Consider the following 21,410-nt stretch of genomic DNA (forward strand, 5'->3'; position numbering starts at 1 on the left):
TCCAGAGAAAATAGTATATAGAAAGAGATATGACTGTACTGAACTATTCACAGCGTCAGTAAAAAAATTCCGCAAAAACGCCGCCCACAGGCTTTTATTTGACAGTGGAATTTCGCAAAAGCATTTTTTTTTGGCGCTGCAGCCAATTCTGTGGAACCTCACTGAGCTGAGATTTGACGGCGTTCCGGCAAAGCAGGCCTAGAAATTTGGAATTCAGCAGTTTTACTAGGTATAATTTCTACGTGTTTATATCTGTACTCTGATCATCTTAAAATCTCGGGGCTGATAATGAAATTGTTGACTGCGTTACCACGGTTCCCATTGGACTTGCAGCCACCCGCATGACCCGGCCAGTGGCCCCTTGTTATCGCATTATACAGGGTGCTTAACCGAATACTTTACACAACTAAACAAAAAAAAACAGGTGTTTGGGTTAGAAGAACGCTATTTTCTGCTGTCTAGTACATCACGACGACGGAGAAGTTGTACTGCACCCGCGTTTCGTGTTCATCTTGTGTACCTCCAGAGTGCAGAAACTATACGTTTTCCCCGGGATCTTCAATCTAAGAAGTAGCGCTTGAAAATGGGAATTCATAACGGGAGGCACAGGACAAAGCGTTAGCACGGAGTACGGTCTGGGCCAGCACCCGCCGTCGAATAGCGAATTCAGCCCTCCCTCGCCCTCACCTCATCTTGTCTTCCCTCCCTCGCTCTCACCTTACCGCGTCTTTCCTCATCAACTCTCGTCCTCACGCATTTTCATCCGCCCATCCTCCCTCACCCCATCGAGTTAAATCCTCATGACGTGAGGGTGAGGACGCCCTCATGAGGTTTCGCTCTCGTGAGGATGCCCATCACTGCCTCCGACCACTTAGGTAAGCTCTGTACGAAAATTTGCTCGCGTGCGCCAGGCGTATTATTGGCCCAAACTCGCTGATGCCGTCCAATAGTGTACGCTAAAGAACCCCAGGCGGTAAAAATTCCTGGCCCCTTCACTACGGCCCCTTCATAGCCCGAGCCGCTTTAAAATGCGTCATTGACGTTAACTGCCACACACTTGACCAGTGATTGAAACTTTTGAGAGCCAATCAGAGATGCAACATGGCGCCGTTAGGCGAATGTGAATATCGAGAATAGGGCCCCTGGTGGCCGCCTTAGCGGCCACAACAGCCCCAGGGCTAAACTAAGTGTAAGGCAACTTACCTTTATTTTTTAAATTTTCAACCTTATACACGGTTTTGAGGTATGTAAACAAACACGGGTGCGGATGATGATACTAGCCCTAAAGCGGTTCTCTTATCAATGGCGCGACGTTTGAACAGGTTTACGCCAGCGCCGACGGCGCGTGTCGCCCAGCGATTTAAAAAGCAAACCCCGCTGGTTTTGATAACGTAGCGCGGCATCCAAATCCTTCCGCGCAGTGTTTGATAAGGTACCGATGCTGGTGACCGGCCAGCTTTCGATGCTTCTCTTTTCTCCTGGGGTTATTGTTTGCTGGAAAAACACGCCCGTCCAAACTCTTCAAACATGTGTTCTGGGGCTAAATCACAGTATTTTCACAACAAAAAAAGTTCGACAAACCACGTATCAACAACGAAACCCGGAACAAGCTTGGGAAAAAAAACGTAACTGCAAAAAAATTTGAACACGAAAGAGAAAATTACATATAATGTTCCAAAATAAGAAGAACAAAAACAAATATAATGATGACTACTTTGTAACAATTATTTAAAAGCTTTTTTTCCCGTTTCTTGAATGGTACCATCGTAATTAAACAAGTCCTCCGTTATCATCATCATGACTATCGCCGCCGCACGAGCCAGCGATCGACTGCTGCCGTGCGCGTGTTCTTTCGGTCATCGGCATGACATTCGAATGCTTCTGCAACATGGACGGCCTAAGCCACGATGCACAGTTGAGGTCTCGGCGGACTCGCAACGAAGAAGAGAGACGGCACCATGAACGAGATCTCGCGAGGTGTGCCAGCAGGCGACTGCGGCCGTGCACCCCAGCCCGTCTGAGCACTGGGCTCGGCAAAAAGAAACAAGGTGAGTGACAAGAGCCCTGCCGCTTCTTCGTTCTGCGCTAAGCTAAGCAGATTTTCTATGCCCCTTAGAGCATACGAGCTACGTGTATTCAGTGCGGCGCCTTTAGTAACATATTCACCTTTCAGTCACTGTTGCCGTCTACAGTCGTGTAGTTCATCCAGTTTTCAGGAAAAAAAAAACTAAGTGGAGGCCTCCCGCATGGCATAATAGGAAGCTCAGGGAACCGTGCGCCGGTCCCCGGCTCAGCAATTATGCAATTCTCTTTCACTACATTTGAGAGGAACCCATAAGAATTCGCGAGGACCAGGAACCAGTTCTACGCAGATGTGCGTGCATGTATCGCCGCCCGCAGAATTAGGTTCATTTAGCATACCGGAGTCGTATTAGTATAGACGTATACTAGTTTACCACACGCCTCCTGCGCACGTGCAGTGCCATTGGTGCGGCCAGGTGGGGCAGCTGCGCATGCGCAACGGGCGTCCTGTACACCGGCATACGTTTACGCTAGTAGAGACTTTTAGCTCTGCGCATTTACGTTCCTTAAAGCGGCAGACTGGGCTAGTTGGTTTTACATCTTCATGAAATGGCTGCGCGAAAGCAAACACACACAGACAGAAGGGAACAAGCGCTGAATCAGCGCTTGTCCCCTTCTTGCTGTCTGTCTTTGCTTGTGCGCTGCCATTTCTTTAAGACTAACGTTCCGCTCCGCTTAGAGCCCACCCAGGGGAGCGCCAGCGGAGCGTAGCGCGCGTAGAGTTTTGCCGCAGCGTCTAAAATGCCCGAATGTGCGTATTAGTAGAGCGGAGCGCTGTGCTGCCCCAGCTATTGATCAAAAGCGGAATTACGCTTAAACGAATTTGAATCACGCTTCCTTTTATATAGGTACGCTAAAATTGCTAAATAAAGGCATTACTCGTTTTTCTTGTGTATGCTGTAACATCAGTGGTCCATATCATCTAATAGTAAGAGTTTCGTGTTTGTGATGGTCAAGTCAAGCCGAAGCTCCGCGAGCACTCCACTGGAATGACTACACGATCGAGTGAGCGCGCAGCGCTGTAAACCCGCTGGCCGCCTCAGCGTTCTGCGCATGCGCAGTAGCACCCCCACTGGCCGACTCCGCTTCACTGACCCGCTCTGCTAAAGGACTCGAATATGTATCCAGTATGCTAAAAACGTCTGTTAGCAGGACACGAACGCCCGAGGGCCTCGCTTGGAATGACATAGCGCCGCTCAGCGCTGTCTGCTCGGCCCGACACCATGCTCGGTGTGTTTGCGGCGGCTGACTATCCGTCCGAAAATGGTCTCGGGTCCACTGACCTAAGCTTAGTAGCGCTAATGTTAGTCCAAGCCACTCGCTCATGCATTCATGTTAAGTGTGCGGGAAACGGTACATCTATACGTTCTCCCTTTATCTTGTGAAGCATTTTTTTCCCACATCGCGTCATGCCATGCACGGCCAACGCCTCAATGTACTTTTCGCTATAGCTTACTCCGATTTCTAACTTTCGTGACTTATTACCATCGCTAAGTGTCCCGAATGTGGACGAGGGTTTTTTTTGTTTGTCATGCCATGAAGAGGCGCCAATTGGCCTTTCCCTCTTGATCAAGGATTTGCCCAAGCAGTATTTGGACTAATTTTGACTCTTCTAAACCAGCTTTTTTTTTGCTCGAATGGCCTGAGCCAACACCGCATTCATTTAAATGCCAAACAGATCAGCCAGTTTTGACAGATCAAGCCCTTTTCTACCCTTTTTTTCGCTCTCCCGTTCGCTGGACTTCAGACCTGTTCCTTCGGCTTGGTGAGGGAAGACGTCCGCATAACCAGCGACATACCACGAAAAATGGGTGAAGAAAATGTTTGCTTTTTTTTTCGTGGATGTCATATACCGCATTCTCCAGCTATGTGGGCAGCCGCCATCAGCTCGCGCAATGACTTAACCCACCGTTGCACAAATAAATCAAATCAAATCAAAATTTATTCGCCTGTATGCGTACGCATTCTTAAATTCTGATCTGCCTAAGCACAATTTGGTTGCTGGCTGATCAGGCAGCAGGTGGATAAATAACTCTATATGCATACATTTCTTGTCTACACAGACATGCTAATATAGAGAAAAAAAGGCTGTGAACACAAAATAGCACACACGAGATAACTCAAACTATACATCAAGGAACTACATTTGCACACCATTTGCACACCAAAACACAATCGTAATCCTACGCTTGTTATTTGCAATACATTGATAATCGGGAATTTCATTAGACACCGCTGGTTCCCAATAATTGCGTATCTTTTTACCATAGTTTGTATAAACCCATGGCTTAACAAAATGTTCCGTTTTTCTCAAGCGGCGCCACATCGAGAGGAGTAAACGAACGTAGAGGTCCAAACTGATCCCAATACGGAGCGAGCGACCTGGCTGGTACAGAAAGAATCGAGGCGTTGCCTGAACCAGGCGCATGACGTCAGGATTACAACGATCTTTTTTTGCAGACTGCGGCGAGGTCAGTCCACTTACCTGGAACTCCAACTAGAGATATAAACACGGAGCGCATATATGTAGAAGTCATAATTTATCCTATGGTGTGGTTGTTTAGCTGTCACCTGCTCCATCTGCCTTGAATGCCGAAAGGTTTGCGCGCCTACGGGTGCGTGGATTGTTACGGCTAACACGCGAACACTTCACTGCAGCATGCGCTGCCGCGCGTCAAAACATACTGGCGCAGGCGTAGAGGGGCCTGTAGGAAGGAAGGAAGGCCTCAGACGTTGCTGGCACATACCCATTACGGGGGAGTGGCCAATATACAGGCGGGTAATTGCTGGATACAGGAAAGTTTTGACGGGAAAAGGAGTGGTAATAGGATGTAGCCTGATAGATTGGAAGACGGAAGGACAGGGTTCCTGTTAACTTGGAGATCGAAGACGGGACAATGGCTTAATGTGCATAATAGTATACAATGCCTGTAATGTTCCAATGTCGTACTGACTGAGTGCAGGAAGAAGAAATTAGAATGGGAGGCGCTGCGTTTCTTGGAGAAAATTTTGCACAGCAGAGCGCACACTCCTTTCGCTTCGTCCAAGCAAAGAAGCGCCAATTGAAATAACAACCGCGGAAGACACAGGCAAGCCCAGTTGATGAAATGAAATTTGCAAAAGACGCTTCCTCAAATGAGAGAAGCGGCGGCAGAACAGCAGGAAATGATCTATTGTCTCAGGTTCGTCACAAAAAGGGCACAGTGGGGAAGCCGCCAAGCCAGATCTGTGAAGGTAGAAACTTAGAAGTGGAACCCGGCAACGCGAGCGCGTGAAAGAGACCTCTAGTCTGCGTGAGCGCCAGTCTTTGCTACTCAAAGGATGCAGAAGATGCTGATATTCGGGAGATGATGTAAGAGTCGAGGCAGCAAATTCCTGAAATATTGTGTAGCTGCGAAACCTCACCGCAGCTGTAAATGCGCACGTTGGTAGGACAGCAACAATTCGGCCGCAGAGAGAGGCTCTTGCTAAGGAATCTGCAACCTCATTTAAGTGAAAACCCATGTGACCTGGTACCCAAAGCAACCTTACCGAATTTAGATGAAGCGGAATCAGGAACTTAAAGAGGCGTAATGCCCGAGACTCAGTGGGTGAGGATAAGGAAGAGCAAATGGACAGAGAGTCTGTCATAACCACAACCTGGGAAACGGTAGTTTCTAATTTTCGTAAGGCTAAGATTACTGCTAATAATTCAGCCAGAAAAATGGGAGTGAAGTCAGGAAGACGGAGAGAAAAAGACGAATCCAGTGAAGGCGAAAAAATTCCCACACCTGCCTTCTCGCGATCCTGCGAGGCATCGGTAGCAATAAGAACATGACAGGGAAAGGACCTTAGGTGGTCCTGCAACAGACCCTTAAAGAAGCGGGAAGGGCTGCAGCTTTGCATTCGATGGGAAAATGTCATCGAATTCAATCTGGACAGATGATGAGTTGTTATACAATTGGCGGACATTTGTGAAATGAATATTTATGGGATCAAGGAGGGACTGCACGTAACATATCTGCGGGGTATGCAAACGAGACCAGGCAGCCCTAAAAAAGGCGGAAGGTTGACTAAGAAATATTATACTGGAAGCGTGAAGAGGTGAGTCGCACAATTTTAAAAACGTTTGAACTGTTAAAAGGCGAAACCTAACTGATAACGATGGCATTCGCGCCTCAAGGTGCAGAACAGCATTGGCGACATATTTTGGAAGCCCAAGACAAAGGCGCAACGCCTCACGCTCCAACAGCATAAGAGGGCGAAGTTTATAGGCAGGAGCTCCCGAGAATAAAACACACCCGAACTCCAAAATTGGGCAGACGTACATTTTATAAATCATCAGAAGTGTATGCCTTCTCATGCCTGAGCTAGCACTACAAAGCCTACGGAGGATACCAATGACCCGAACTCCTGTTGCAGAAAGTTGCTCAATGTGCGGCCGCCTGGAAAGAGTAGAGTCGTTTACTACTCCGAGATACTTCACCGTCTGAACATGAGGTATTATGTTATTTCTATAGACCAGGCAGATATTTACAGGAACAGAAACTGGAAGTACTAACAATGCGCATTTCTTCACATTAAGGGACAGATGAATTCTTCCTAACCAGTTGTCAAGAACATTGAGGTAATTTTGCAGGGTTCGATAAAGAGTGTGAATGTCACCTGCTGTTGCAAAAAATGCAATATCGTCGGCGTACACATAAGCTTTCACATTTTGAATGCATGGAATTGAGCTTGGAAAAATGTTAAAAAGAACAGGTGAGAGAACTGATCCTTGCGGTACACCTCTTGTCTGTGGAAATCTCCTTGAGGAAACACCATTTTGGCAGCAGTAAAATTGTCTATTTTCCAAAAAAGCAGAAATCCAGGCTACAAAATAGCATGGGAAGCTCAGTTCTTGTAATCTTAGTAATAGAGTCGAGTGCTCAACGCTGTCGTATGCTTTACTGACATCCAAGATGACAAGCGCCGCAAGCTGTTTTCTATTGCGAGCTAATTTAATACGGCTCTCTTGGTCAGTATGAGCACACCAAATTGAACAACCCGGCCTGAACCAATTTGACATGGAGTCAATAGAGCATTTCCTGAAATGAATGACATGACACGGCTGAGAAGGACCCTTTCCAACAATTTCAATAGGTTCGATGTTAAGGAAATAGGGCGTATATTGTCTAAAGTTAAGCCCTCCTCTTGCTTTTTAAGCAGTGGAACTATTTCAGCAAGATGCCACTCATGCGATATCCAAGGACCTTTAATAGAATGGTTAACTAGAGCCAACAGGTCTGCAGGAGATTCATTGAACAAAATTTTGATCACAGATGAAGTGACCTTATCGGGGCCAGGAGCCGCTGGGGATAAGCGCAGAGCAATTTGCGACAGCTCAGGCGTAGAGACCTCAGTGAAATCACTTGAGGTGCATGTAAATATGGTAGGAGAAGGTAAGGCAGATGTAAAGCGAAGCTCTAAGAAACACGCAATATCCTCTAAGGCATTTGCGATGTCAGCAGGGGACTGAACGAGGGATTCAATGTTGGCAGCCGGTGGAATCACCTTGATGCGACTCATGAAATTAAACAAAGCTCGTTTATTTCCTGATTGTGAAAGAAAATCGTAATGATTTGTATTATACTCCTCCTTTGCACGGGCGACGGTGCGCTTAAATGTTGCTGCAACATACTTATAATCCAACCAATTTTTTGGGCATTGATTGACGAGAAGTTTCTTCCAAGCTGCTTTCCGTCGTCTATATGCACGCGTGCACTCAGCATTCCACCAATTGTTCGCGATTGCACCCTTGGTTCTCTTAACCAAAAATTCAGACTTTTGCCCTGCATGGTCCAGTACTTAACACAGATGTGCAGCCTTGCTTTCGGCACTTGTCGGTACGCAAGTGTCTGAAGTGATTTGGATTGCTGATTTTAGCGTGTCTTTAAAGCAACTGTAATTTAATTACGTGAGCTGATGTCGCCCAGGAAGAGTTAATTTACACGCAAACTTGAAACTAATCGGTAGATGATCACTGTTTGTTGCATTGTCAACAGGCGCCCAAGACATAACAGACACTCCTGTGGAGGAAAAAGTTAAATCTAAGGTGGAGCGGCATTGGCTCCGAACAAACGGTAGGCAGTCCGGAATAGTTGCAAATCAAGTTGTTGTCAGCAGCCCAATCAAATAGTCTAGAACGAAAGCTGTCTGTTTTAAACCCCCACGCCACATGGTGCGAATTGAAGTCTCGAAGTAATAGAACCAGAGATCGGCTGCTAGACATGAGTGAGTCAAGGGGCCCAGTGTTACGCACACAGACTGGAAATATGCATTAGCTACCGTAAAGGGCTGGTGACCTGGGACGCTGATGTCAACCGCAAGGATTTCACATTCATTGTCCGCATATTGGAAAGAAATGGATGCCCTGTGGCAAAACTTTGTAGAGATGAGCACTAACAACCCTCCCCCTCGTGATGACCGGTCAAGCCGGAAAGGACGGTAATTCTTGAGATTATAATTGAAATTTGAAGTTAGCCATGTTTCCTGTGAAGCAACTAAATCTGGTAGAAGCTGATTGCATAGGCAATTTAAATCTGTTGAAGCTGAGAATATAGATCGACAATTCCACTGTAGTACACTTAAGAACCCAATCTTGGCGGAGGTGCCGCAGCCGCGACTGCCTTTTCTAGAATCCTGGTCTTAGCATTTTGACTTGCGTTACTTTTCTTTGTCTTTGACTGGGGGCAAGATGGGCCTGCAATATTCAGAGGAGACCCACTTCGTTTCTGGGCGCGTAGATCAGACTCCATATACATACAGTCTATAGAGGATGAGTCCATAACGCTGGTCGAAGGAGAGGCCTGAGAGGTCTTTTGTGGCTCACATTGTTTTTGGCCCTGTGGAGCGGAATCAATTACTACAGAAGGAGGAGTAGCTTCCGAAGCCAAACAAGACAAGAGCGGAGCGGTGGACGCCTGCAGAAGATTGGTCATCTGTGCAGCTATGACCTGCGAAATGCACGCGGACACGGTTTCCATAATGCGACCCATTGCGTTTGCCACAGCTTTCTCAACTGCCGCTGTAATAGCCTGGGACCAACTAGAATCCATTATGGGTGGGCATTTGGCGGCCACACTAGAGTAGCCTGAAGCTCTCTCCTTGACTGCGGCAAAAGCCTCTCTCTGCGTGCATCTGCGCTTGTCTATAAGTTCGAGCACCTTAACTTCTTGTGCTCGTGCAGGACAGTCAGGTGAATCAGCAGGGTGAGCACCGCGAAACAAACAACATTTCTCATGCTGTTCAGGACATTCCTCTCTGCAATGACATTTCCCACAGGCACAGCAGCGTAAGGCCGATTTGCAGGCTTTGCCGCTGAGGCGAAATCACCAGCAGTTTGCACACTGAAGGGGCCGTGAGTTAAAGGCATCTACTCGAAAAACCAATGGCCACACCTCAATCTCTGACGGGCAAAATATTCCTGCAAATGTGGCAATGCCGGACTCCGTATACGACGTTTGCAGTCATATGCGCCGTCTTCTCAAGCGATGAAGCGAGTGAAAAGGAGACGATGCGAAGCACCGCCTCCAGCTCCCTCTGCGCCATTTCGCTTCGATGTGCAGTCGCGTGTTTATATTAAGTGTGGACATGCCTTTCCGTGCGCATTGCGATACAACAGGACAGTTGGAGGCGCATCAAATCTTTTTGGTATAGTTTCTCTGTCGTATGTGCGTCGTCGATCTTCTAAGGGCTCGCAGCTAGAGGACGGCTACACGGACTACACCTTATGTGATGCATTTCAACCTTGCAGGAGCCGCTGAGCGACGTCGCCTTCAGAGGCGTCGGCTGGAGATCCTGAGCAGCAGGAGGCCGCCTTACTTTCTAGTGCCATGCAGTCATCCACGCGCTTTCCCCCCTCTTGATGACTACCGGAGTCTCTGCGAGCACCATCTCAGCTTTTACGAGCGCATTCGTGGCGCACAAATCCCTGGCAGTGTGGCAGGTATGTCTTCAAGAAGAATTTCCGCACAGTTGTGCATATTTTTTGCCTACTCACTTACTAATTTATTCTTAGTTTCAGGTAAGAAAATATTGGGTATCTAGATAGCCGGAACTATGGCGGATTTTGAGAGCCCAGAAACGTAGAGAAAGTATAGCTCATGGTGTCCCCACCACCTCGCTTCAAAGCGGCCGTTAATTATCCGCAATATCAGTGGTTATATATTCATTTGTGCATCGTCGTTACGCAGGCGCCACCTTTCGAAATGCAGACTTTTATTTCAAGTTGAGAAAATTATATTTTCTTCTTGTGGCAGCGAAATCGTGATGCTTACCTGGCTTATATTTAACATATTAAGTGGTCCTAGTGTTGAAAATGGGCCACTTGTTGGCACACTAACTGGATGGATAACGAAAAGCGTTCGTCTCCCATTGATGACCATGCAGCGAGCTATACAAATGAAAATTAAAGGTGTGACGTAGAGAAACAGGAAGAGAGCAGACTGGGCCAGCGAACAAACGAGCTTGTAGCAGCAGCAGCACCGGTCTCAAGCAACACATTCGGCACCGGTGACGGCGTCGAAGAGCGTACCGGTTGGGCTCCCGCCTCGCGCTTGTTTCTTCTAGCTAGCTCTCGGCAGCGCATCGTTCTTTGGCACCACTGTCAATAAATCTCCATGTATATCCTAGACCTGGCCTCTGACTGTTTGTCGCGACACGTTAGACATCCTAACCGAAATCAAGAGGAAGAAATGAGCATGCGCAGGTCATGCGTTGCAAGGGCAAGATAATCCTTAGCGAAAAAGGCTGCGATAAAAGAGCATATCAAACACATTGTATTATTTCATATTTTTTGCAATTTTGTCCCTGTGCTTAAATTGCAAAACCAATAGTTTAATCCTGAGTATGCTAGGAGTAGTATTTTGAACATTCTTACAAATGAATCCAAAATTCATTTTTTTCCGCTGAATATATTCATTATACTTTAAAAATATATTAAACATATACATTAGAAGTATAAAATTACTACACTAAAATGCATCACTTCGGCTTGAAAAAGGCGTCTTACACGGATTTACAGCTTGTGACTGATCAATGTTGTCAACAGCAGAAGTAATGACTGATCCGCCTATAAGCATCAGGAGACAGACAATCCAGAGAAAACGCGTTCTCATCAAGAAGTCTACGATAGTGCAAGGCCAAGTGAGGGGACCTTTACGGGAAAGATGTCGCCACACAGGAAATGCCAACAGAAAGTGAAGTCAGCAAACAGAAACTGCCCCGACAAGCGTGATACTTGTCTTGGCTTATGTATACCCCTCGTGAGGCGACACATTATCTTGCCCGGTGAGGCGTTGTGGGCCCCAAAATTATCGCACAAGTGTCGGAGTGGTCGCATTCGAATCTGGGGTTTATAGAACCGAATTGATGGTCGGAACTTGCGTCAGGCATCAGACAGGAGCCGAACTGTCAACCAACAAATACATGGGCATCTTTGGGAGCCGGATGGCCTTGCCAGTCGGGGTCCTTTTCCCTGGCATGTTCGGGCCCGGAGGTGCGCATGGCGCCCAGGCCCGTATAATGCTATCACGCTGTCCACACGTGATATGAATAAGTGGTGATTGCCTTCCTGCTGGAAGCTACCATAAACGAATGGACGACAGAAATGGGAGAGTTTTCACTGTTTCCGGAAACGTGATTTCGAGCACTAGGTTATTCCATGGCAGCTTGAAGTGTACTGCAAATAAGCTGAAGCGGACTGCCCATTTATTAGATTAAAATTATACTGTCGACGAATTAATTTCGTATTTACGAAAGTACACTTTAAATACACAGCCAACATGCTAATGCGATTTCGCGAAACGCGATTTCCTGCACAAGGTTATTCAGCGGCAGCTTGCAGCGTGCTGCAAATGTGTTTACGCGAATACCTCGTTCGTTGGAATTTAGGTATACTTTGAACGAATTAATTTCGTATTTACGAAAGTACACTTTAAACACATTGCCAACATATCATTTCCCGAAACGCGATTTCGAGCACTATCTGTTCAACGGCAGCTTTAATTGTGCTGCAAATATGTTTACCAGGACAGCTCATTCTTTAGGATTGAAGTATAATTTGGACGATTTGCGAAAGCGCACTTTCAATACATTGCCAACATGCATAGGGCGTTTTCCGAAACGCGATTTCTAGCACGAGATTTTTCAAGGGCAGCTAAAAGTTTACTTTATATACGTTCAAGCTACTACCCGTTTGTTAAAATTGATGTATACTTCAGACGAATTAATTTCATATTTTCTAAAGTAGACTTTTAATACTTTGACTAGATACTACAACCGCGTGTATAGTGTCAAGGCGTTTATTTGAAGTACAGGTCGGTTGGTCTTGGTTGACCGGCGACACGACGGGCACACTCACAGGCGTCGTTCGAAAAAAACCCAGCTGCACTTCGTCTGCTTCTTCGTTGTCCCGCTTGAACTCGTCCGCTTCTTCGCTGTGCTGCGCCTGTCGGTCCCATTACAATTACTCTCCCTCCGAAAAAGGAGCCATCCTGGCGACTTACGGAGAGGAGAGGATGGGTGGGTCATAGTAAGGCTTGAGGCGATCAACGTGCACAGTTTCGCGCCCCCGGCGACGGTGGTCCGAAGAAGGAACGAGCGGCTCAACGATATAAGTCACCGGAGAAGTTTGGTGGACAACCCGGTAAGGTCCGTGAAAGCGAGACAGTAGTTTCGTGGCGAGGCCGGGAGTGGAGGAAGGCACCCAGAGCCAAACGAGGGCGCCAGATGGGTATGACGCTGGAGGGTCCGGGGAATCCCGACGGTGCTTCTGATCCCATTGTTGCTGTGTGGTGAAAGAGCGGGCAAGTTGCCGGCATTCTTCGGCGTACAGGTGAGCTTCGGAGAGTAAGGTGGTCTCGGAAGGGTCAGGGTGATAAGGAAGGATGGTGTCCATGGTGGATGTAGGCTCCCGGCCATATAAGAGGAAGAAAGGAGAAAACCCCGTTGTTGTCTGAGTAGCTGTGTTATACGCGTACGTGACGAACGGGAGCACTTGATCCCAGTTGGAGTGGGCGGTGTCAACGTACATGGCGAGCATGTCACTCAGAGTGCGGTTGAACCGCTCAGTCATGCCGTTGGTCTGGGGGTGATAGGCGCTGGTGTAACGATGGACGACTTGGCATTGCTTGAGCAGGGCCTCGACGGCATCCGAGAGAAAAACACGGCCGCGGTCACTTAGAAGTTCTTTGGGGGCGCCGTGACGAAGAACAAGACTTTGTAGAATGAAGTGAGCGACATCGTTTGCGGTAGCAGATTTGAGAGCCGACGTTTCGACGTAACGGGTGAGATGGTCAACGGCAACGATGATCCACCGATTATTAGCCGAAGTAGTTGGAAGCGGGCCATAAAGGTCAATGCCGACGCGGTCAAAGGGACGGCCAGGGCAAGGTAACGGCTGCAAAGGAGCGGCGGCGGAGTGGGGAGGTTTCTTGCGACGTTGGCAGGCGGTGCATGACCGAATGTGCTGACGTATGTAGCGGTACATACCTCGCCAGTAGAATCGCTGACGAAGGCGAGCATATGTTTTCAGTACACCAAAGTGGCCGCATTGTGGAGCGGCGTGAAAAGAGGCACAGATTGTAGCACGGAGGTGTCGAGGGATGACCAACAGCCACTTCCGGCCGTCGGGGAGGTAATTACGGCGGTATAAGAGGCCATCACGAACGGCGAAGTGGTGGGCTTGGCGGCGAAGGGTCCGGGTCGAATGATGCGGCGAGGGAGTGTTCAGGAAGTTTAGCAGCGAGGTGATCCAAGGATCCTTCAGTTGTTCGGAGAGCATATCAGGGATGTTGAACGAAGAGAATTCGTAGGCACAGACGAGGGCAGAGGTTGACTCGCATGGGAGTGGTGAACGAGAAAGGGCGTCGGCGTCCGAGTGCTTGCGGCCGGAGCGATAAATGAAGTGTATATCAAACTCCTGGAGACGTAAAGCCCAGCGGGCGAGTCGGCCAGAAGGATCTTTGAGGGAGGATAGCCAGCATAGGGCGTGGTGGTCTGTGACGACATAGAAGGGCCGGCCGTAAATGTAAGGGCGGAACTTGGTAATTGCCCAAATGATGGCGAGACATTCTTTTTCTGTGACAGAATAGTTTGATTCCGCCTTGGTGAGGGCGCGGCTGGCGTAAGCGACGACGTATTCCGGATACCCAGGCTTTCGCTGGGCAAGAACTGCGCCCAAGCCCACACCGCTCGCGTCAGTGTGAATTTCCGTCGGACAGGCGGGATCAAAATGGCGAAGGATGGGGGGAGAGATCAGCAGGCGGCGTAAAGTGCTGAAGGCGGTATCGCAGGCGGGGGACCAAGACGAAAGGTTCGGGCTGCCGGCAAGAAGCTGCGTTAAAGGGGCGATGATACTGGCGAAATTTCGGATGAAGCGGCGAAAATATGAGCATAAGCCTATAAAACTGCGAAGTTCTTTTAAGGTGGTTGGTTTGGGGAAGTCAGCGACGGCGCGAAGTTTGGCAGGGTCGGGAAGAACGCCGTCTTTGGAGATGACATGGCCTAATATTGTGAGCTGCGTTGCACCGAAGTAACATTTTTTCAAGTTTAGTTGGAGGCCGGCGTCAGTAAGGCTAGTGAGTACGCGCTGAAGGCGGTGCAGATGGGAAGGAAAATCTTTGGAAAAAACGACAATGTCATCTAGGTAACACAGACAAGTTTCCCATTTGAGGCCACTGAGAATAGTGTCCATCATCCTTTCGAATGTGGCTGGAGCATTGCAGAGGCCGAATGGCATCACATTGAACTCATACAAGCCGTCTGGGGTGACGAAAGCGGTTTTCGGCCTGTCGTTCGCTGCCATCGGGACCTGCCAGTAGCCGGAGCGTAAGTCGAGGGATGAAAAATACTCCGCTCCCTGCAAGCAATCCAGTGCGTCGTCGATTCGGGGTAGAGGATAAACATCCTTGCGTGTGATCTTGTTGAGACGGCGGTAGTCCACACAGAACCTGATGGAGCCATCTTTTTTCGTCACCAAGACAACAGGAGAGGCCCAAGGGCTGTGAGAAGGCTGTATTAGGCCGCGCCGAAGCATGTCGTCAACATTGTCATGGATGACGCGGCGCTCGCTCGGCGAGACTCGGTACGGTCGCTGACGCAAGGGAGCGTGGGTACCAGTGTCAATTGTGTGAGAGACGGCCAATGCGCGCCCCAAGGAGGGCTGGGAAAGGTCGAAAGAGTTGCGGAAGCGGCAGAGAAGTTCCAAGATTTGGTCACGGTAAGCGGACGGAAGGTAGGGAGCGATGTTACGACGAAAGACGTCGATGGAAATCGGATCGGGCGCTGTCGCACAACAGGCTAAGGCAGTAACTGAGGAAAAGGCACGGGCATCGGAGAACTCGGAAGCAAGAGCAGGGTCCAGTTCTTCAATAGAGCCGAGGCATTCGCCGCGAAGAACAAACGACGGGCAAGAAGATGGGTTGGTGACATAGATGGCGCAGTGGCCATCGGAAATCGAGACAACGGCGAATGGAATGAGGAGGCGCTGATGGCGAGTGGCCGCTGCGGTAGGTGTGAAAAGAACAGGGCCGCTGAGGAAAGAGTCGGGGCGGAGCGGAACGAGGGCTGAAGAGGAGGGCGGTATGTCGGTGTCGGCAGCTACAAGAAGCTTAGCGGAGCGCACAGGTAGGTCACACAACGAAACATCACACAGGGGAGAAAGCTCAAGTTCCGCACGGGCACAATCAATCACTGCACGGTGGGTCGAGAGGAAATCGCAGCCGAGGATGACATCGTGAGAGCAGGCGGTCAGCACAACAAACTCGATGGTATAGGCGATGTCGTTGATAGAAACGCGGACCGTGCAGGCTGCGATGGGGTGGATGCGCTGAGAGGTGGCCGTACGTAGTGAAAAGTCAGACAGCGGCGTTGTCACCTTACGAAGTTTGCGGCGAAGAGCATCACTAATTACTGACACTGCAGCACCCGTGTCGACGAGCGCGAGAACGGGGACGCCTTCAACAGACACCTCAATCACGTTAGCAGGAGAACACGGAGGACTGAAAAAGTTCGCAAAACACGCAGTTCTTGCCTCCTGAACTGCGGCAGTCAGTTTTCCTCTGGGAGAGGGTCCGGGCGGCGGAGCATCGGAGAAATGGAACGTCGACGAGGGGAAGGCGAGCGGCGAGTAGGGTACTGGGAGCGATGTGTAGAGGAGGCAGAAGAGACATTAGGCAAGGGCGGCCCGGAATCGTAGCGGAAATTGCGCATGAAATCGCCAGAACGAGGAGATCGCTGACGGCAAAAGCGTGCGACATGGCCCGGAAGACCGCAGGAATAGCATATCGGTCGATTGTCCTCCGTACGCCAGGGGTTCGTAGGGTTTCGGCGGGGTCGACGAACCGGGACCTGCGGCGGGGGTATAGATGGCGGTGGAGCATAAAAGGCCGGGCTGCTAGGGTAGGCGGCAGAGGTGGGCGAGCGCCGTGTACCGGTGACTGCTTCAGCATAGGTGAGTGGCGCTGCCACAGGAGGAGGTGGGGGACTGGATGGCAGAACTGCAGCGACCTGCTCCTGAATAGCACGACGGATAGTGGGCGTGAGAGATGGCGGCAGGTCGTGCGGAGGGCAGACGGGGTCGGGAATGTGATGCAGCAGAGAAAGCTGGCGAGCGATCTCTTCGCGGATGAAGTCTTTAACCTGCTGCATGAACAGGGACTGCTCAGCAGACGAGCCACCAAGGGCCAAGCCAGCAAGACCCCCCGCAGGCGCGCCGGACTGCCGCGTAGATGCGCGTTGCTTGCGGAGTTCGTCGAAGCTTTGGCACAGCTGGATGACGGTAGCGACGGAGGTGGGGTTCTTCGCCAGTAGCATCTGGAAAGCGTCATCGGCTATGCCTTTAAGTATGTGGTTGACTTTATCCCCTTCGGACATGGAGGGGTTGACACGCTTGCACAGGTCAACGATGTCCTCGATGTAGCTTGTGAAAGTCTCGGAAGGGAGCTGAGATCGAGCACGAAGACGTTGCTCGGCGTGAAGCTTCCGGACGGCGGGGCGGCCGAAAACGTCGGCGAAGCTCGTTTTAAAGGACGACCAGGTGGGAAGGTCGGCCTCATGGTTGCGAAACCATAGGTTGGCAACGTCCGTCAGGTAGAAGAGGACGTTGCTGAGTTTCACGGAATCGTCCCACCGATTGTAAGTGCTGATGCGCTCATAGGAGGCCAGCCAATCGTCGACGTCTTGGTCATCGGTGCCACTAAAAGGAGAAGGGTCACGCTGGCGCTGCACCCCGTGACAGAGTACGGTGGCAGGGATGGGCTGCGATGGTTCACTCGGACCTTCCGGCATGGTGGCGGAGACGAGGAGCGTTCCACTTCGAAGTTCCAGGATGAGACCGGGACGGGAACCGAGGCACCTCCACCAAGTGTCAAGGCGTTTATTTGAAGTACAGGTCGGTTGGTCTTGGTTGACCGGCGACACGACGGGCACACTCACAGGCGTCGTTCGAAAAAAACCCAGCTGCACTTCGTCTGCTTCTTCGTTGTCCCGCTTGAACTCGTCCGCTTCTTCGCTGTGCTGCGCCTGTCGGTCCCATTACAATATATTTTTTCACGTATTTGAGACGTGCTCGAAGCAAGCTTTAAGTGACGTATTTCTGGCAAAAGTGAAGAATATACTTCGAATACCATGCGTAAAATTTCAGGAACCTATTTCCGGCATATTTTTAGTGCATTCAATGAATACAAGATATGTTTAAAGTACAATATACATATCCCGCCCTATATTCCAGAGGTATTAGTTTTCGCTAAGGGAATGAATGGTCATTAAAGATTACGAAAGGGAATCCGAGAGGAGGCAAGCGTAGCAGAGGGCGGTAAAACGTTAGGCGGGCGGTTGAGGCTAGCAAGTGTGCGGGGGCAAGTTGGCCGCAGCCGGCACTTGAGCGTGTTACTTGGAGAGACATGAGAACGGCTCCGTGCAGAGCAACCAGCAGAACCGGACGCGTGCCCAAGAGAAGGAGTTCACATGGACGACCCTGGAGACACAACTGAGAATTTTACTCGATCAAAGAATCGATCAGAGCAGGGCGCACGTGCGCGCGAGCCGGCAACGCGGACAAAAAGAAACTGAACAAAATAAAAGGAGAGGCATTTGTCCCGCAGTGCGCGTAGTTAGGATATGATGATTATGATTAATAGAACAGCCTGTACGCTGTCTTCAGACATGTTTGGAATAACTATAGCGAAATATTTCTCAGGGTTGATGAAGCGCACCGCTTCTAGCAGCGTTGAACTAGGGGCTACATGGAGAGGCGGTGCGTATTCGTAGACAAAGCACCGAGACGACACAATCGCCTTTGCATTCTAAGCTCGTTGTTAGCGCAATTTATCTATTTATCGGGATATCTGAATGGCCTTAGAAGTGAGGGATTACATGAGTGGGGCTGTGCATACGAAAAAGCGCTCTGAAAAACTGCGCAAAGCATAGCTAGAGAACGATTATAAAAGGGCACTTTTAATGGGTAATTACAGAGTGTCCTTTTGGACCATCTTGAGCGTGACTAGTAGCAATACACAATTTTAGGAGATGAAGAAAGGACCTAAGTGACACAAACGCTAGCAATGCCTCAGTGTTTTTGTATCTTTATCGCCGCCTGAGCATATAATATAATGACAGAGCGCATGACAAGACCTTTACGCCACCATCCACTCAAGACCTGACGGGCAGTTGAATTTTTTCCCTTGAAATAGCGGATGAAATATGTCCCAGCAATCAACAGATGGACGTTCGCCGGGTGAAATGGTGTTATAATATATGGACTTTGAGATATCTTCCCGAACAAGGTTAAGGAAAATCTGTCGGATGCAGACGACGACGAGATCGCAAGTGCGGCAGCCTTGGAAAGTGCTTTAGCATCATAAAAATGCCTTCATCAGGGACCTTTGAAATCTTCAGGTATAGTGTTATATAGCCAGCGTAGCCGCATCCAACTCGTTTTATTCCCCTTCGGGAGATTTCTAAAAGGTGGGAGACAGTGCGAGCATGTCACAGCGCTGGTAAAAGAACGATCTTGTTCACCTGCGTTTGAACAGGCAAAAAAGAATTAAATAAAAGAAACTAAAGACGAAAGCTGATAACCTTTCCATTAAAAAGACTGGTGCCTTTTTCATCTCCCGATATAGAAGTGATATCACGACGCATTCCAGCATTTGACGCAAAGCAGCAACGTTATACGTACCTAACTGCGGTCATGTTGGAGACCTATAATAAGTTCTTTACCTATCACGGGATACGAAAGTGTAAGGTTGCTTGCCAGCGATGACGCCAAAAATGTTTTGAAACCGCGAAGTTTGTCTAGAAGTAGTTGAGTTCAAATATAAAGATTAGCCCCAGATTAATCGATCAAGGACAACTTCTTAATTTCTGAATTGTGATGTGACAAGGGAAGGTTATTGCCGCACTGACTGCACTTCCCTTCAGCCTGCCTGTCGCGATCGTGAGACCTCAGCAAGACGTCGTGACAGACTTGCGGTACTGAGTGTCGATTTTACTCTAAACGTTCCTTTGTTTTATGCCGAATAAAGCTTGGACTCTTTATGACGAAAATTGCCTGTGTCGAACCAATTTTCCCTCACTGCCACTGCTGAAGTGACAAGGCAAATAAAGTGTGCGACGTTCGTACTTTTCGATTCCCTATTTTGCGATGCCGTCTACGTCTTACTATTGCGGTAGAGGCTATGGACTAATAGAGGTATTGCTGAGGACCTATGTTCTTATTTGAAACTGACCAGAATAATTCTCTGTTTTTTTATCTTTTCTGCAGTGGTCAACCAGCAGCCGCCGCGCAACCAAGAACTTAGGGAGGCTGAAAGGGAGACATCACTTCAATCCCGCATACAAAGTGCGCTCTCGGACGCACTGCAGACGCTTTCTCATCTTCTCAACTTTGCCATTGGAAGAGCTTTACATGCAGTTCGTCGCATATTCCTCTATCGCTAGCATGTCTGAGAGTTTTTTTACTGTAATAAATCATCTCATGTGTTTAATTTTCATAGTGGCTTTATTCCCAATGCGAGCTCTTATCCAAAAGACGTGGATTACAGTGACTCATATCTGCTTCTTCATTCCCATGCATGCAAGGATCTACCGATTCTGATGCGTGTACTTTGAAAACCCGTGATCGATCGTTTTTTTCGCGGACGTAGCGATGATGACAGGAAGGTGGAGCTTTCCAACAAAGCTGTTCGTTTTTTCTGAACATCTACCGACATTGTAAATGGAGAAACTAGGCTGTGACGACAGAAACATGCAAGCATTCCAGCCATGCTGCACCTAACATCGCTGCCTGGCGATGTGCGAGTACTGTGCGCAACACTGTATTCTCTATAGCAGCTTTGCAACCTACTTGTAACGTTCCCAACTGTGAAATCACAATGGTTATTGCCGCACTGTAGGGGGACTACAGTTCCCTTCAGCCTGCTTGTCGCATTTGCGAAAACTCAGTAAGGCGTGGTGACAAAGTTGACGTACTGAAGTGCGATTTTATTCTAACTGCGGTTTTGTTTTATTCCAAGTAAATCTTAGAATGACTGGAATCTCGCTGCCGAACCAATCTCTGCTGCTCCCCTGCGACGAACCCTTTCCCCTGGATATGCGCGCCCTTCGCGCTGGCACATGGACGTCACAGCCGCCGCAGAGCGGTGGCCTGAGCCACAGCCACCTAGGGTTGCGGCTCTTGAAAACAAAAATTCACAGGAGCCCCTAATTCCATTATGTGTTCGCAATTGGACCGCATTAGGAACTGTTGATACCGTTGCTTGAAGTGACGTCACTCCCCTCCAGCCAAAGGGAACTTGCCCGTCTGGCGGCCCCCTTCCCTCACCCAATCATCCGATGGAAATGCACCGGTCTGGTGACGTCACCTGCGACCACCGAATCAGCGAATTTACCTTGCGACATATTTTCTTCCCTATGTATAACGCTATCCCTTTTAGAAAATGCTTTGAGAATGTCTCATGCAAAATTAACTTTCTTTGGGTTAATTAACGCGCTAATGTTTTAGTATGGCATCGCGGAGTCACTGTAATGTGCGGACAGATTCCACGAGCTAAGAAACTCAGACGTTCAACGTTTTCCTCCGTGTTTCTTTGCGTTTTCCGTCGGGCACAAATGGCCGCTGAACTGCTTATTCGCAAGAGCTTTTAAGAAACCGTTTTTTTGGCACGTGTGGTGAAGTTTGTGGCTTGTACCGAGAAAGCCGGCAGGCGTGCACGTACAGCCTAATCCGGGCTCCGAAAGGCCCTCCACGAATCGCCACGTATAGTATGTCTTGTGAACACTTTTCCCATGGCTTCGACACACTGTCA

At 49.0% G+C, this 21,410-nt stretch overlaps 1 protein-coding gene across 1 annotated transcript; it reads left to right on the plus strand.

Moving 5' to 3' along the window:
• The first annotated feature begins 1,864 nt into the window (after positions 1 to 1,864).
• Positions 1,865 to 20,043, plus strand: LOC144125186 (uncharacterized). The gene is made up of 3 exons (XM_077658361.1): positions 1,865 to 2,048; positions 9,857 to 10,048; positions 19,868 to 20,043. Exons 1-3 carry the CDS (start codon positions 1,865 to 1,867, stop codon positions 20,041 to 20,043), a joined length of 552 nt encoding a protein of 183 aa, XP_077514487.1.
• Positions 20,044 to 21,410: the final 1,367 nt, after the last annotated feature.

The sequence above is a fragment of the Amblyomma americanum genome, chromosome 1, assembly GCF_052857255.1.
Source record: "Amblyomma americanum isolate KBUSLIRL-KWMA chromosome 1, ASM5285725v1, whole genome shotgun sequence".
NCBI classification, from domain to species: Eukaryota; Metazoa; Arthropoda; class Arachnida; order Ixodida; family Ixodidae; genus Amblyomma; species Amblyomma americanum.

What these genes read in the sequence shown, in the direction of transcription:
- LOC144125186 (XM_077658361.1), top strand. Translation starts at nt 1,865, where the DNA reads ATGACATTCGAATGCTTCTGCAACATGGACGGCCTAAGCCACGATGCA. An exon ending in GCTCGGCAAAAAGAAACAAG is followed by an intron (nt 2,049 to 9,856) that starts GTGAGTGACAAG and finishes TCAACCTTGCAG; the next exon opens with GAGCCGCTGAGCGACGTCGC. An exon ending in AATCCCTGGCAGTGTGGCAG is followed by an intron (nt 10,049 to 19,867) that starts GTATGTCTTCAA and finishes TCTTTTCTGCAG; the next exon opens with TGGTCAACCAGCAGCCGCCG.